General features: G+C 42.8%; 1 protein-coding gene across 1 annotated transcript in view; it reads right to left on the bottom strand.

Annotated features, from left to right (window-relative positions):
- Positions 1 to 3,197: 3,197 nt before the first annotated feature.
- The window catches only part of VSNL1 (visinin like 1), a 216,899-nt gene continuing 203,468 nt past the window's right edge, over positions 3,198 to 16,628 (bottom strand). The window contains exon 4 of the mRNA XM_077488816.1: positions 3,198 to 4,363. Within this exon, the coding sequence (XP_077344942.1) occupies positions 4,166 to 4,363 (198 nt within the window). The 3' untranslated portion in view covers positions 3,198 to 4,165. The remainder of the gene's footprint in view (positions 4,364 to 16,628) is intronic.

Here is a 16,628-nt window from a genome sequence, read left to right as displayed (position 1 = left end):
CCACAGCAAAATCAGAGATGGACTCTGGAGGAAACAGCACGGGAGCACACTTGAGACCCCTGCATTCTGACTCAGCTGATATGGCTGTAATTTTTCCCCAAGGTTTAGACACAGTTACAGAAAATTCATCCATGGACAATACAGAGGGAGCCAAACCTGAAGGCATTAAGTAAAACTCTGAAGAGTGTGTGGAATCAAGCAGGGGACAGTGATCCAGTCTATCAATCTTGGGTCCTTTAGAAGGTACCCTGCTGTTACTCATCAAGTAGTGATCTGGATGGCCAACAGGATCCCAGATAGGGCAGTATACACGTTCTAGAGAGTCTTTGCCCCTCTGGCAGGGATACTCTCAAGGGAGTCCTCAGGGACAGGTCCAATCTCCTGTAGGCCCCAACATAACCCAGTGTTTTCAGTGCTTCTACCCTGTGTGGTTTAATGAACAATTAAGACATTTTATATTAATCATTAAATAATGTTTTTTTTTCTTCTAGAAATATTTTGCAAATGTATATGGGGCACCCATGTTTGCCATTGCATACCATACCATGCATACTCTTTGCAGTACTACACAGCAGTTGTGTTATACATTCTCAAAATGCAAGTGCATGAGCTGAAAGGCAAAGATTGTTTGCAATGAAATAGAGATTTTTGTAGTGGCCAATCTATAAATTCATACATTTAAAGTGAACATGTGAGAAGAAATAAGGGAGCAACCACTGCTAGATTATTTTCTTTCCAGCTCTCGAACTGTCAGGCTGATCCTGGCTTCCCTACCTTGTGAGCCAATAACCCGACACAAGCATGCCAGCCTTTTAACTCTCAAATAAATCTGAACTTATTTCTAGCTTTCTCTGGGTAGAGAGTTGTTAGCACTGGTAGCTCTGATATTTCTATTCTCACAAGTTGCCTTTATTGCAACAGCAAAAATACTGAAGACAAGCAAGAAAATACTGAATTCATTATGAAACTTTAATTACCGACTTCAAGCAGCCCATACTTCAGTCCAAGTTAAAGAGGTTTGTGTAGTCCGGTGTTCCGTCAGAATCGGCGACTCGTTAGAATAGGTAACGGAAGTGACGTCCTGTCACAACACCGTGATGGCCTTCTTGCTACACCCCCCACTTGTCGGCAGTAAGCCTGCAGTCAGAAGGCGACAGCGGACATCTTTGAACACCCAGACAAGTCTTGCGGTTCACACTTTTTTTTTACCAGTAGACTGAGCTTATATAGTGAAATACAGTATTTTGAAATCCATCACACTGTTTTAATCACCAAGCCTGCAGATCTCACAGGTTTGCTAATCTGACAGAACACCGCTGTTTTTAAAATTCAATATCAAAACAGTCTGACAGATTTCAAAATACTGTATTTCACTATATAAGCTGAATTAACTAGTAAAAATACAGTGGGGCAAAAAAGTATTTAGTCAGCCACCAATTGTGCAAGTTCTCCCACTTAAAAAGATGAGAGAGGCCTGTAATTGTCATCATAGTTACATCTCAACTATGAGAGACAAAATGTGGAAACAAATCCAGACAATCACATTGTCTGATTTTTTAAATAATTTATTTGCAAATGATGGTGGAAAATAAGTATTTAGTCACCTATAAACAAGCAAGATTTCTGGCTCTCACAGACCAGTATCTTCTTCTTTAAGAGGCTCCTCTGTCCTCCACTCATTACCTGTATTAATGGCACCTGTTTTAACTTGTTATCAGTAAGCTTGGTAAAGACCAAAGAGCTGTCGAAGGACACCAGAAACAAAATTGTAGGACCTGCACCAGGCTGGGAAGACTGAATCTGCAATAGGCAAGCAGCTTGGTGTGAAGAAATCAACTGTGGGAGCAATAATTAGAAAATGGAAGACATACAGGACCACTGATAATCTCCCTCGATCTGGGGCTCCACGCAAGATCTCACCCCATGGAGTCAAATGATCACAAGAACGGTGAGAAAAAATCCCAGAACCACATGGGGGGACCTAGTGAATGACCTGCAGAGAGCTGGGAGCAATGTAACAAAGGCTACCATCAGTAACACACTATGCCGCCAGGGACTCAGGTCTTGCAGTGCCAGACGTGTCCCGCTGCTTAAGCCAGTACATGTCCGGGCCCGCCTGAGGTTTGGTAGAGAGCAGTTGGATGATCCAGAAGAGGATTGGGGGAATGTCATATGGTCAGATGAAACCAAAGTAGAACTGTTTGGTAGAAACACAACTCATGTTTGGAGGAGAGAGAATGCTGAGTTGCATCCAAAGAATACCATACCTACTGTAAAGCATGGGGGTGGCAACGTCATGCTTTGGGGCTGTTTCTCTGCAAAGGGAACAGGAGTACTAACCCGGGTACATGAAAGAATGAATGGGGCCATGTATCGTGAGATTTTGAGTGCAAACCTCCTCCCATCAGCAAGGGTTGGGGATGAAATGTGGCTGGGTCTTTCAGCATGACAATGATCCCAAACACACTGCCCGGGCAACAGAGTGGCTTCGTAAGAAGCATTTCAAGGTCCTGGAGGGGCCTAGCCAGTCTCCAGATCTCAACCCCATAGAAAACCTTTGGAGGAAGTTGAAAGTCCGTGTTGCCCAGCAAAAGCCCCAAAACATCACTGCTCTAGAGGAGATCTACATGGAGGAATGGGCCAACATACCCTCTGACCTCTGTCACTGCCAACAAAGGATATATAACAAAGTATTGAGATGAAATTTTGATATTGCCAAAATACTTATTTTCCACCATAATTTGCAAATAAATTCTTTTTAAAAATCAGAGAATGTGATTGTCTGGATTTGTTTTCACATTTTGTCTCTCATAGTTGAGATATACCTATGATGACAATTACAGGCCTCTCTCATCATTTTAAGTAGGAGAACTTGCACAATTGGCTGACTAAATACTTTTTTGCTCCACTGTAAGTGTGAAATGTTACTTGGGTGGGTGTAAAAAGATGTCCGCTGCTGTCTTCTGACTGCAGGCTTACTGTAGCCGAGTGAAGGGTGTAGCAAGATGGCCGTCGCGATGTAGTGACGGAATGTCACTTCTGTTACCTAATCTGATGGGTCACCGATTCTGGCGGAACACCGGCACTCCCCAGAGCTAAATAAAGCCCAATGGTATTGTGTACTGTGCCTACCTGAGGTCTCTATTCACTGAAAATTTGTCCAACGCAACAGAGTATACATATCGTGTGGAAAAGAGTCAAATGGTATAAATCATTTATTTGGGGACATATATTGCAACCTCTTTTGAAAACTGAGTCAGACATCATCAATACATTTGTCAATACTGCATTTGCTCCCTTTAAAACAACAGCTTTTGTCTACTCGTATAGGCCTCCCATATATGGGTACATGTATGTATATAATATTTATATACATAAACATATATATCCTCTTGGCTGAAATTTCTATATATATATACATATACATTTTCCTCTTTCTATATATATATGCTTCTGTGAATTCATATTTTTTGGGCAGGTTTCAGTGGGACTTGCATTTGTTCGTACTGTTTTTCTCTTGATTGTGGCTCTTCTTTACGAATTCTTCAAGGGTGCAAATGAGGTAAGAATTAAGGCAAACCTAAGAGGCATGCAAATGAATTAACATTTAAATTCACTGACGTCACAAGCACAGATGTGGAAAGGGGAAGGGGGGGCAAACGGGGCAGATCCATGACCGAGGTTCGTGTCCCTCCGCCTTGCTGGAACTACTTTACAGCAGGTGAAATGGATTAGTTGGAACAGTAACATCGCCATGGCAATCAGTGTCATCACTAACCACTAACACATAGGAGACACACAGCTAGCATCAGTAAAACAATAAATAATATTATGCAGTACATTACTGATGCACAAGCTTTAGGGACTTATGAAATTACATTGCACACTTCACATTGTGGCAGTCGTTTTTTTTTTCCTTATTTTTTATCGTTTTTTTAATATATATTTATATATATATTATATATACTTTTAAAATTCTTTAGCAAATGACATTCTCATGCACACGAGTGTCTCAAACACAAGAAGCAAGTCCATTTATAGGTAGTCCAAGCAATTATTTTTGTTAATTTTTTTTTTTTTTCGGTTTTCATTGTGGAGATAGCTGCAAACTGAATGGAACATTGACATTTCTGTGCAGTCCGAAACGCGCCGGTGGGGGGCGAGCTCATTTTTGAATGTCACACTGGAGCAGTAATACGATGGATGGGTCGCTCTTTGCGGCTTCTTTGAACTCATCCAGCGTGATCTGGTCGTCTTTGTTCTTATCCATCTTGCTGAAAATCTTGTCTACCCTCTGCTCGGGCGTCAAGCCGTCCTCGTTCATTTTCATCATGATCACAGTACCCACCATTTTATAAATTGCCTAGGGAAGGGAGAAAGAATAGTCATTACTTATTTTGTTCCATGGGGGCTGTTTTAATTTATACAAAGTGATGAGACCCGATTCATAGGGTAAAATGTATAAGAGTAGAGCAGAACAGTCATAGGCTGCTTGATGTCGGAAATGAAAACTCCACCTTTTCTTCTCACTCTTTAGTCATCCTCTCTCTCTGTCTTTCTGTATTTCCTGTTCTATCATTTACCCCATGTTTCCCAAAGACCAACCCCGAGGCAGCTGCTCTGACCATCAGTCTATATATGGGAATACACAGTATACAAGTGATGAATGGAATATTACTCAATGTGGTTATTTTACTAAGGTGTATCTGAAGCCACAACCTGTTTTTTTAAATTTTGATAGAGGAAGAAAGGGTTAAATTACCCGTCATTTTTTTTTCTTCGGCTGCCTGTGTCTTCAGGCACACAACAGGAAGTGAGGTGAAATCTCACTACACTAAGGGAAGTTGTTACTGGAGCAGTTTCCCCCATTGGAAGTCTTTCTCTTTGTTCCTGTTCTAGTGACAACTCATAATTTTGGAGTTCCCATCACTTTCTGTCTCTGTGACAATTTTCATCAGGGCAAATAGAGAGGGAGAAACAGAAACACAAATCTAACAGGGGTTCTAACCCTTCCAGACTTCATCCAAACTACGAATATACATTTGAATTTAGATACACTTTTCATCATGAGACATGCATAGTATCGTCACAAACATGAGAGTGAGAGCAATGGTTCTAGGGCCATCTTTCATGATTACAGTGCCTTGAAAAAGCATTCCTACACCTTGAAATTTTCCACATTTTGCTACAACCAAAAACGTGAATGTATTTTATTAGGATTTTTTTGCGACAGACCAACACAAGGTGACACACAGTTGTGAAGTGGAAGGAAAATGTTAAATGTTTTTCCAAATTTTTTCCAAATAAATATCTCAAAAGTGTGGCGTGCATTTGTATTCAGCCCCCTTTACACTGATGCCCCTAACTAAAATCTAGTGGAGCCAATTGCCTTCAGAAGTCACCTAATTGGTAAATAGAGTCCACATATGTGCAATTTAATCTCAGTATAAATACAGCTGTTCTGTGAAGCCCTCTGAGATTTGTTAGAGAACCTTAGTGAACAAACAGCATCATGAAGGCCAAGGAACACACCAGACAGGTCAGGGATAAAGATGTGGAGAAGTTTAAAGCAGGGTTAGGTTATAAAAAAACATTCCAAGCTTTGAACATCTTGCAGAGCACTGTTCAAGCCTTCATCTGAAAATGGAAAGAGTATGGCACAACTGCAAACCTATCAAGGCATGGCTGTCCACCTAAACTGACAGGCTGGGCAAGGAGAGCATTAATCAGAGAAGCAGCCAAGAGGCCCATGGTAACTCTGGAGGAGCTGCAGACATCCAGAGCTCAGGTGGGAGAATCTGTGCAAAGGACAACTATTAGTTGTGCACTCCACAAATTTGGCCTTTACAGAAAGAGTGGCAAGAAGAAAGTCATTGTTGAAAGAAAGCCATAAGAAGTCCCATTTGCAGTTTGCGAAAAAGGCATGTGGGGGACACAACATACATGTGGAAGAAGTTGCTCTGGTTAGATGAGACCAAAATTGTACTTTTTGGCCTAGAAGCAAAACGCTATGTGTGCCGGAAAACTAACACTGCACATCACCCTGAACACACCATCCCTACCGTGAAACATGGTGCTGGCAGCATCATGTTTTGGGGATGCTCTTCTTCAGCGGGGACAGGGAAGCTGGTCAGAGTTGATGGGAAGATGGATGGAGCCAAATACTGGGCAATCCTGGAAGAAAACCTGCAGACTTGAGACTGGGGCAGAAGTTTCACCTTCAAGCAGGACAACTACTCTAAACATACTGCCAGAGCTACAATGAAATGGTTTAGATCAAGGCTGTCCACAAGGTTTAGGAGTGTGTCTATGGGAATGCTTGACCATTCTTCCAGAAGCACATTTGTGAGGTCAGGTACTGATGTGGACAAAAATGCCTTGCACCTTTCAAAGGCATACACCTTTAAAATGATCCTTTTTAATTATCCATAAATAAATACATTATAATCCATAATAAATTATATACTTCATATCCATGGACTGCACTTATGTGTGCTTTACTGCAATGCATAATAAAGTTTGATCTGCAGTGTGGGGCCCCAATGCACTTTGAACATGGTTACAATGCACCATGAAACCATCTGTGCAATGTGTTCATATAAAATAGAAATGTAAATTTTTTTGTTCTTTGTGGTGTGTTGGCAGCACATTCATTAGGCCTCATTTGGATAGGCCTTGATTGAAATGCTGTGATTTGCACCAGCGACAAAAAGGCACCTGACATGTAGAGACTGCAACACATTCATGTTACATAGTAGGCAAGGTTAAAAAAAAGACACAAGTGCAACCTATGTGTGTCTTTATGTGTCAGTATTACATTGTACAGTTGTGCTCATAAGTTTACATACCCTGACAGAATTTAAGATTTCTTTACCATTTTTCAGAGAATATGAATAACACAAAAACTTTTCTTTCACTCTACTACAGTAGGTGTCAATGGACCACATTAAATGTTAAGTAGTGAGATAAAAAAAAGTGCAGGTCTTGATTTTGTTTTGGCAACCCATTGTAGGGCTGCATTAGTGTAACACATGTTAATATGCACATCACCATGCCTTAATGTATGTGTAATAAAGGAGATGGTAAGTGTGAAGGGGTCCTGAATGTTTCAGAGGTGGGGTGATGCAAAGCTCTGCCCTTAGCCATAAATCTATGCCCTTGCATGGCTATATAGTGGCTTGTGGCCAACTTGGAAACCTTGTCCAGTCTTTGTATCACAGCTCCAGAGGTAACACCATCCCTTTCCCAACGTTTTATTCCTTAGACATAAAGTCCAGTTCTTAATACGGTGTATTGCCACCTTTAACATCAATGACAGCTTGAAATCTTTTGTGGTATTTGTGGATGAGGATCTTCATCTTCTCAGATGGTAAAGCTGCCCATTCCTCTTGCCAAAAAGCCTCCAGTTCCAGTAAATTCTTGGGCTGTCTTGCATGAACTGCACGTATGAGATCATCCCAGAGTGGCTCAATGATATTGAGGTCAGGAGACTGAGATGGCCACTTCAGAATCTTCACTTTATTCTGCTTTAACCAATGACAGGTCGACTTGGCCTTGTGTTTTGGATCATTGTCATGTTGGAATGTCCAAGTACGTCCCATGCGCAGCTTCCTGGCTGATGAATGCAAATGTTCCTCCAGTATTTTTTGACAGCATGCTGCATTCATCTTGCAAACAATTTTGACTAAATTTCCTGTGCCTTTGTAGCGCACACATCCCCAAAACATCAGTGACCCACCTCCGTGTTTCACAGAAGGAATGGTATACCTTTCATCATAGGCCTTGTTGACTCCTCTCCAAATGTAGCGTTTATGGTTATGGCCAAAAAGCTCAATTTTGGTCTCATCACTCCAAATGACTTTGCATCTGTGCTTTTTTTGCATATTGTAAGTGGGATACTTTGTGGCATTAGTAGTAATGGCTTTCTTCTGGCGACTCGACCATGCAGCCCATCTTTCCTCACGTGCCTCCTTATTGTACATTTTGAAACAGCCACACCACATGTTTTCAGAGAGAAAGGAAAAAGGGGCGCACCAGCCAGTTGTGCATTATCCTTAGATATATTTTATTAAACGTTAAATAACTGGGCTCTGAGGAAGAATGTAATCTTTCCAAACTCAACAGCCGGCAGTGGCCCCTGAAATCTCCTCTGTTACCACCTGGAGTCTGTTGTCACCAATTGCTGCCGTCTGGAGATTATTTCTATTGTGGGATTTCTTCCATACCTTTGTGAGTATTTTTTTTATTCGACTTTTAATAAAATATATCTAAGGATAATGCACAAGGCTGGTGCACCCTTTTTTCTTTCTTTCCTCTTTGACTGCTAGGATACCCCTATCCTTGAGGGCAGCAAGGCCGGAGGCAATATCTACTACGACATTTAGTCCATCTGGTAATTAACTTGTGCGCAGAAGTATTTGTTTTCTGCTATTATGTTTTCAGAGAGTCCTGTATTTCACCTGAAGTTATTTGTGGCTTTTTCTTTGCATCCTGAACTATTTTCCTGCCAGTTGTGGCTGAAATTTTAGTTGGTCTACCTGACTGTGGTTTGGTTTCAACAGAACCCCTTCTTTTCCACTTCTTGATTAGAATTTTAACACTACTGATTGGCATCCTCAATTCCTTGGATATTTTTTTAGATCCCTTTCTTGTTTTATACAGTTTAACTAACTTTTGCCGCGGATCCCTTGACAATTCTTTTGCTTTCCCCATGACTCAGAATCCAGAAACGTCAGTGCAGCACTGAATGAAAGCTGCAAGGGTCTGTTAGGAGTCCAGAAACTCATTGACCTTTTATACATACACACACATTACAAGCAAACAGATCACAAGTGAGGATGGTTATCTTTAATAGCCATTCAAAACCCCCTTCTGTCAACTTGTGTGCATGTTATCAGGCCAAAATCACCAGGGTATGTAAACTTTTGATCAGGGTCATGTGGGTAGTTTCTGTTCTCATTACGATTTAAAAAGAGTAAACACCGTTGACTGATAATAAATGGCTTCAGCAACCATGAGTGAAAGAAAAGTTTTTGTGTTATCTTCCATATTTTCTGAAAAATGGCCAAGAAATCATAGATTCTGCCAGGGTATGTAAACTTATGAGCACAACTGTGTATCCCTGTGTGATTGACAGTCAGCAGCTCTCTGCTCAGGGAGCTCCGAAAACCAAGTGATCAGCGGTGTTCAATCGCTCGGTTCTCAGAGTAGAGATGCTGGGGGACAGATGCAGCACCGGACCTATACTGCATCCACCGAGGTAAGTATGATTAAAAAAAAAAAAAAAAAAATCCTTTATGTATTTAAACTCTCTTTAAGCACAAAATTATGCTAAACGCTGGTGCCCAGCGTTCTTTTTTTCTAAGCAGAAGGCTGCCAGCGTCCAGTAAATAGCCGGTTGTTAAACAGCGGGCTGGCAAGCCAGCTGTCGTATCCTTAACAATGGATGAGTCATCGGCTTTCAGCGGGTTTGTACACTGACAGCTGAATGTAAAAAAATAAAAATAAAGCCAATAAAAAAATTGAGAAAAAGGCAGTGTTGGGGTCCCCCCCAGGCCCTTTGGATTTTAAGGGGAGCCCATGACAAAATGTAAAAAAAAAACAGTGTGGGGCCCCCTCCCATAATCCATATCAGACACCCTGCCCCTTGTGATATTACTGACTAGGGCAAGCTGGGTCAATGACATCACAAGGGGGCGTGGTCACCCAGTGACATCACCGTGTGGCCTGTACCTTCATTTAGTTAGCGGCGGGAGGCAGTGGAGCTGTCAGATAGCAGGAACCTTAATCGAGTGCTGACCTATTATTATTTTTCATATCATGTTGGTGGCCAGCGTTCATCATGATTGACAATAGATCTATAACGGGGGACATTGTTTTTTTTTTTGTTTTGTTTTTTAATAAAGAACTTGTCAAAAAGTCTGTGTGCATTTTTATTTACTTTTTGACACTTTTCTGGTGAATGAGTAGGGGTACAATGTATACCTACTCATTCACATGGGGGGCCAGGATCTGGGGGCTGTTAAAGGGGGCTTCCAGATTGGGATAAGTCACCCCCCACACCTACTGGGCTAGGGTTGTGTGGAAGAGGCCCTTGTCCTCATCAAAACCCACCCCAGAGCACCCCCCCATGTTGAGAGCATGTGGTCTAGTATAATTCGGGGGGGGGGGCAAGCGAGTGGACTGCATGCTCGGATCAGGGTCTGGTATGGATTTTGGGGGGAATCCCAAAACAATTTTCTTCTCAATTTTTTTATTGCTGGCAATTGTTTTCTTTACATTCAGCTGTCAGCGGGAATACCCGCTGACAGCTGATGACTCATCCAGATTGTGATAAGTCACCACTCACACCCTCAAAACCACTGGGCTAGGGTTTTGGGGAAGAGGCCCTTGTCCTCATCAACACCCACCCCAAAGCACCCCCCCCCCATGTTGGGGGCATGCGGCCTGGTGGTATGGTTCAGGATGGGGGGGGGGGGCGAGTGGGCTGCATGCTCAGATAAGGGTCTGGTATGGATTTTGGGTATGGGGTTTCCCATAAAGGGCCAGGTATAAAGGGCCTGGTATGGATTAGGGCAGTGTTTCTCAATTCCAGTCCTCATGGCTTTCCATTATTTTGCACAGGTGATTTGATCAGTTTCACTGCCTTAGTAATTACCCCAGCTGTTTCATCTGAGGGAAATCCTGAAAACATGACCTGTTAGTGGGCCACGAGGACTGGAATTGAGAAACACTGGATTAGGGGGACCCCCACACAGTTTTTTTATCAATTTTTTTTATTGCTGGCAATTGTTTTGTTTACATTCAGCTGTCAGGGGGAAACCCTGCTGACAGCTGATGACTCATCTGTTGCCGGCCTCGCTCCTTAATGTTAACGCTACTAAACATAGCTTACACTCTGTGCTAAACACTGCTAAACGCCAGCAAAAAATGCAAAACAAAATTCGTTTTTTTTTTTTATCCAGCCTATTTTTTTAGCAGTTTTTAGCTTCCAGTGTGCATGAAGCCTTATCAATGAAATAGAGGTCTATATGCTGAAAAACCCCAAACTTTATAATTCCAGTTACTGTCCTCTTATTCTCTGTTGAAGTTCTGCACATCTTCATTACTATGATTGGGCATATTTTAATAGCACTGAATATGCTTCAACTGGGTTGCTATAGCACCATTTGCTTGTAACTATTACTTTACAAGTAGCTATAATAATGGAAGAAATACCTCAAATGCATCTACGGTAAAAACGCCATGGCTGAAAGATCATCAAACGCACTTTTTACCCTTGGAGACCAAAGTCTGATTAATGCTGTTAATTAGTGTGTGGAATCTTAGGTTACTAAGTATGCAAAGCTTTAATCGCAACAGCCCAGCCCCTCTGGTTCAGTGAACCTCTGTACAGTTGTTGGTTCAGTGAGCTGGGGCACAAAATCAAGTCAATGTTTGCTCAGAAGTAAGAAGTAGTCCCTGCTGTAGCCATGGTCTTGTCATGACCATGCTAAATGAGTCTTCACTGTGTCTGCCGACCCCTCAAGACGAGCCATTCAGTGGTGATGCAGATCCCAGAAGGCAGACCCTTTACAGAAAATTAGAACACCAGATTAGTGAAAACCGTTCCAGTTGCTGAACTAGGGCGCCAGGAAGTTTGAAGAACATTAAATTGGGTCATGCTAAAATTCTTTATTCATGACTTAGTTGGTCGGCAAAAAAAAAATCTGCATTTCTAACTGCAGTCAAAAGGAAACAAGAATACATTTTAATTACATGAAATGCCCAGAAGTGCAGCTAAAAAGCTCTTCAATGTAATCTTGTATACTCTAGTTACACAGCTTATGTAAGAAGCATTGCTACTTCTGTGAATAAACTGTTCAAGGATAACTCATGCTTGCAGTTGGGAATGTTCCTTACAATCAGACCTAGAGATTCTGGACAGTATGACAACACAAATGTCCAAGTAAAGCAACAAATCCAGTTATAAATATCGACAAAATAGTTAAACAGAAGGTATAAAATAGTGGCACCCAGAAGTGTTTGCAGCAACCTCCAGGACCCTTTGCTCATAACCATATGAGGAGCCATTCAAAGTACAGTAGATTCCTTCACTTCTGTATAGGCCAGTCAGCTGGGCCATCATTGTGATAGACAATAGAAATATGTAATAGACAGGAGATAGCGGCAAGCTTTAACATTATTGGGAAATGGAGCTTTGCCTTTCAGAACAGCCCACCATGATCGCAGGGTGATAGAGGCTACTACAGGAAAGGTCTCCTACTTAAACATCCAATCTGCGAGCTGTAAAAGAACCTTCTCAAGGACAATCTCCTGTTCTGAGGCCAGGGCTTTTTTCAGTTGGAATGTGGAGGAACTCCGTTCAGCTACCTTCGGGTCTTGCCCTCCACTCCCAACTCACCATTGTCACTGTGTTTGTGTCTGTGCTTACAAGGACAGCTTTCTTCTTGGCGGCTCACACATTCCTGCCTACCCTGCACTCATGGTGGGGACAAGAGAGATGCAGGTGCAGTGTGGGATGGGGCATCACGTGGCAAGCTGCACTGTGATCCCAATCCCTGCCCAGGTGCACAGATGCTGACCAATGATCTCTCTGCAAGTGGGAAAGAGAGGCAGAGCCACCTACACTGCCTAAAGATACTAGAGCTAGGTCACATAGGTGAGATCTGAGGAAGCATTTGGGGGGATGAGGGCTGTGGAGGGGGATGTATGTAGAGGTCAGAGCCTAGGAAGGGTGGAAATATACGATGTGGACAGCCTGTGAAAGAGTGCTGAACCTCAGTACTCCCCTAAACACTGTACTCTGTATGCAGCTCACTCCTCAACCCTGGACTCTATACACAGCGCACTCCTGAACTCTGCACTCTGTATATAAAGCATCCCTGAACTCTGTATATAACACACTCATGGTTTTATTGCCCTTTTGAGACCCCCTCACTGTTAGTGCAATTTGGGCTCACCTACCATTCGATGCGGCTCGGGGTGGGTGTGTGGTTGCATTCCTGCATCTATTCTCTGATAAAAAGAAAGCCCTGGCTAAAAGTATCTTAATTTATGTCTATACTTTGACTGCCGGTGGTCTACAATGTGTGTGTGACTAACCACTCCAGTTCCTACTAACAATTGAGAACCAGAGTAGTTTCCAATCATGTGATAACTATATAAGCTATGACATAGAGATCACATGTAGGCTGGAGGCTTTATTCAAAAACAAAGCTTTCAGCCTGCAGGTGCCACTGCAGCCTGAAGATGTCCGTGTGCCTCAGTTTAACATTGTAATTTTGAGACACAATTACAGTATTTCAAAAATATATCTATTTTTTCATTTCTGTACATTTGCCAGCCCATAATATTTTTTTATGAAAATGGTGTACCGAATAAAAGCCTTGTCTGTCTCTAAAAATATAGGTATATTTAACCACTTCAATACTGGGCACTTATACACTTTCCTGCCCAGACGAATTTTGAGCTTTCAGCGCTGTCGCACTTTGAATGACAATTGCATGGTCATGCTACATTGTATCCAAACTAAATTTTTATCAGTTTGCTCCCACAAATAGAGCTTTATTTTGGTGGTATTTGATTGCCCCTGGGATTTTTATTTTCTGCTAAACAAATAAAAAAAAAATGTTTTTTTTTGTTTCAGTTACAAAACCTTGTAAATAAGTATGTTTTCTCCTTCACTGATGGGCACTGACGGGGCTGCAGTGAGGAGCCTGATGAGCACCGACGAGGTGGCACCAATGAAGTGGCACTGATAGGCGGCACTGATAGGTGGCACTGATATGCGACACAGATAGACACTGATAGGTGGCACAAATAGGCACTGATAGGTGGCATGGATTGTCATGGATAGGTGGCATGGATTGTCATGGATATGTGGCACGGATTGGCATGGATGGGCGGCATGGATAGGTGGCACGAATGGGCATGGATAGGCGGCACGGATGGGCATAGATAGGCGGCACGGATGGGCATGGGTGGGCACTGATAGGCTGCTAGGATGGGCACTGATAGGCGGCTAGGATGGGCACTGATAGGTGGCATGGATGGGCACTGATAGGCGGCATGGATGGGCACTGATAGGCGGCACGGATAGGCGGCATTGTAGTGTAAAGTATTGTAGGGATGGATGCCAATCAGTGCCAAACAATAATGGAAGGCAATCAGTGATGCCCATTGTGGGCACTGATTGGCATCCATTATGGGCACTGATTGGCATCCATTATGGGCACTGACTGGCATCCCTGGTGGTCTAGGCGGGCATACCTGGTTCTGGGCATCCCTGTTGGTCTGGTGGCGTCCCTGGTGGTCCAGTGTGGGCATCCTCGGGGGGGTTGTGCTGATAATCAATCAGCACAGACCCCCCCTGTGAGAGGAACAGCCGATCGGCTCTCCTCTACTCGTGTCTGACAGACACGAGTGAGGAAAAGCCGATCACCGGCTCTTCCTATTTACACTGTGATTGGACACGGCTGATCACGTGGTAAAGAGTCTCCATCAGAGACTCTTTACCGAGATCATAGTTGCGGTGTGTCAGACTGACACATCGCAACAACGATCGCTGCGACGTGCGCAGCGGCTTAATACCCAGGGGAGCGCAGCGGCTTAATATCCTAATCACGTCATATGACGTCCGGTCTGGATTTTAAAACCACTTTGCCACCGTCATTTTGCTATATGGCGGGCGGCAAGTGGTTAAAAATTATGAAAATGATAAATAGAGTTCAATTCAAGTCACTGACTGAATCCAGGGTCAGTTAGACTTCAATGACCTCTGAAAGGATTAAGAAAATTGCTGGCAAAGTTACAAAGTTGTATTATATAGATTTTGATTTTATATTACTTTTAATTCTACAACTGAGTGGGGAACTTTTCTAACATGCAAATATTTTATTAAGGCTTGGGAAGGCAGCTTACAATATAAGCAGTTTAAAGGACGCCCTAAGTCAGACAACCAAAATTATTATATTAAAGAATAAGATTACCTTTATAAAAAAAAAAATGAAATGCACTTCTTTTTGCAGGTAAAATAATATACTTTTATTTTATTTTTACTAGGAGCCTGCAAAGCATTGCACTCATGATCAGCAGATTGCAGGTGCAATGCAGGCCTCTTGCAGACTGTCAGTGTAAGGCCGCGTACACACGGGCGGATTGTCTGCCCAACTTAGTCCGCTGAACCGTGTTTCAGCGGACAATCCACTCGTGTGTGGGCTTCAGCTGACTTTTTCAGCGGAGAGTCTGACGGACTAAGTCTTTCGGAATTTCCGTAATTTTGTCCGTCCAAACTTGGTTTCAGCGGACAGTCCGCTCGTGTGTAGGCAAGTTGGACGGACTAAGTATGGCGCATGCTCAGAAAGGATTTACACGCCAAAGGTTGCATTGCAGTGTATTGGACGTCGAATTTCTAGTCCCGTCGTACGTGCCGTACACGTCATCGCGCAAGCTTTCGGCGGACTGTCTGCTCATCGTGTGTGGTCAAGTCCGTTCATTCAAAAGTTGAACGGACTGTCTGTCGGATTGTCTGACGAACTTAGTTGGGCAGACAATCCGCCCGTGTGTACGCGGCCTAAGCTGTCTGCTCATACCTTGTACGGACAGGCAATTACACACTGACGGGAAGCATCAATGTACTACCTAGAGTGATCAACAGTGCCTATTGAGAACCACAAGCTGACAGCCATAAAGGCTGTCAGTACTTACAGTTCTCACATTCACAGGGAACTGTGAATGAAAGAAGCGGATGGGTGGGCGGAGCCACGCACAGCTGCATTTTTTTTTCTTAAGAGTTCCCTTCACTGGAACTAAGGGGCCATGCCCAACCCCTGTAAAACAACTGCAAATACAAATGATTTGGACCTATGCATGAAGCAAGATCCATAAAGACATGGATGAGCGAGTTAGGGATGGAGGAACTTGATTGGCCTGCACAGAGTCCTGACTTCAACCCAATAGAATACCTTTGGGATGAATTAGAGTGGAGACTGTAAGCCAGGCCTTCTAGTCCAACATCAGTGCCTGACCTCACAAATGTGCTTCTGGAAGAATGGTCAAACATTCCCATAGACACACTCCTAAACCTTGTGGACAGCCTACTTAGAAGAGTTGAAGCTATTATAGTTGCAAAGGGTGGGCCAACTCAATACTGAACCCTAGGGACTAAAACTGGGGCGCCATTAAAGTTCATGCACGTGTAAAGGCAGCCGTTCCAATACTTTTTGTAATATAGTATATATGACTTTAGGGCATGAAGTATTCTTTAAGTTTTTCTGAAATTACTTTAAATTTATGTTTTAATTTCAGATACAATGGAAGGATTGTGGGAATAGGATGTGGATTGTTGGCACTAGGGTATGTAATACCAAAACAAAAGTGCTCAGTGTGAAGTTAATGAAATAGAAAAGACTCAACTAAGCTTAGAGGGGCCTGAACTGTCTATCTGCAGGGTTCTAGGTAAGGATAAGCTAAGATTTCAGGCTGAACTAAGGTCTGCCCAAACATATGGGAAACTGGGAAATGACAGCTGGCCACTAGCCCAGTTAGTTCTGACCACTGAATTCCCCAACAAAGGAGCAAGGATGCTGATGACATCAATGACCTAATTTGACTACATGGTCATGTAT

Source organism: Lithobates pipiens, unplaced genomic scaffold (genome assembly GCF_037356315.1).
Source record: "Lithobates pipiens isolate NorthernLeopardFrog02 unplaced genomic scaffold, aLitPip1_a1.2 Scaffold_18, whole genome shotgun sequence".
Classification (NCBI taxonomy): Eukaryota; Metazoa; Chordata; class Amphibia; order Anura; family Ranidae; genus Lithobates; species Lithobates pipiens.
This window is presented reverse-complemented; position numbering and strand designations above follow the sequence as displayed.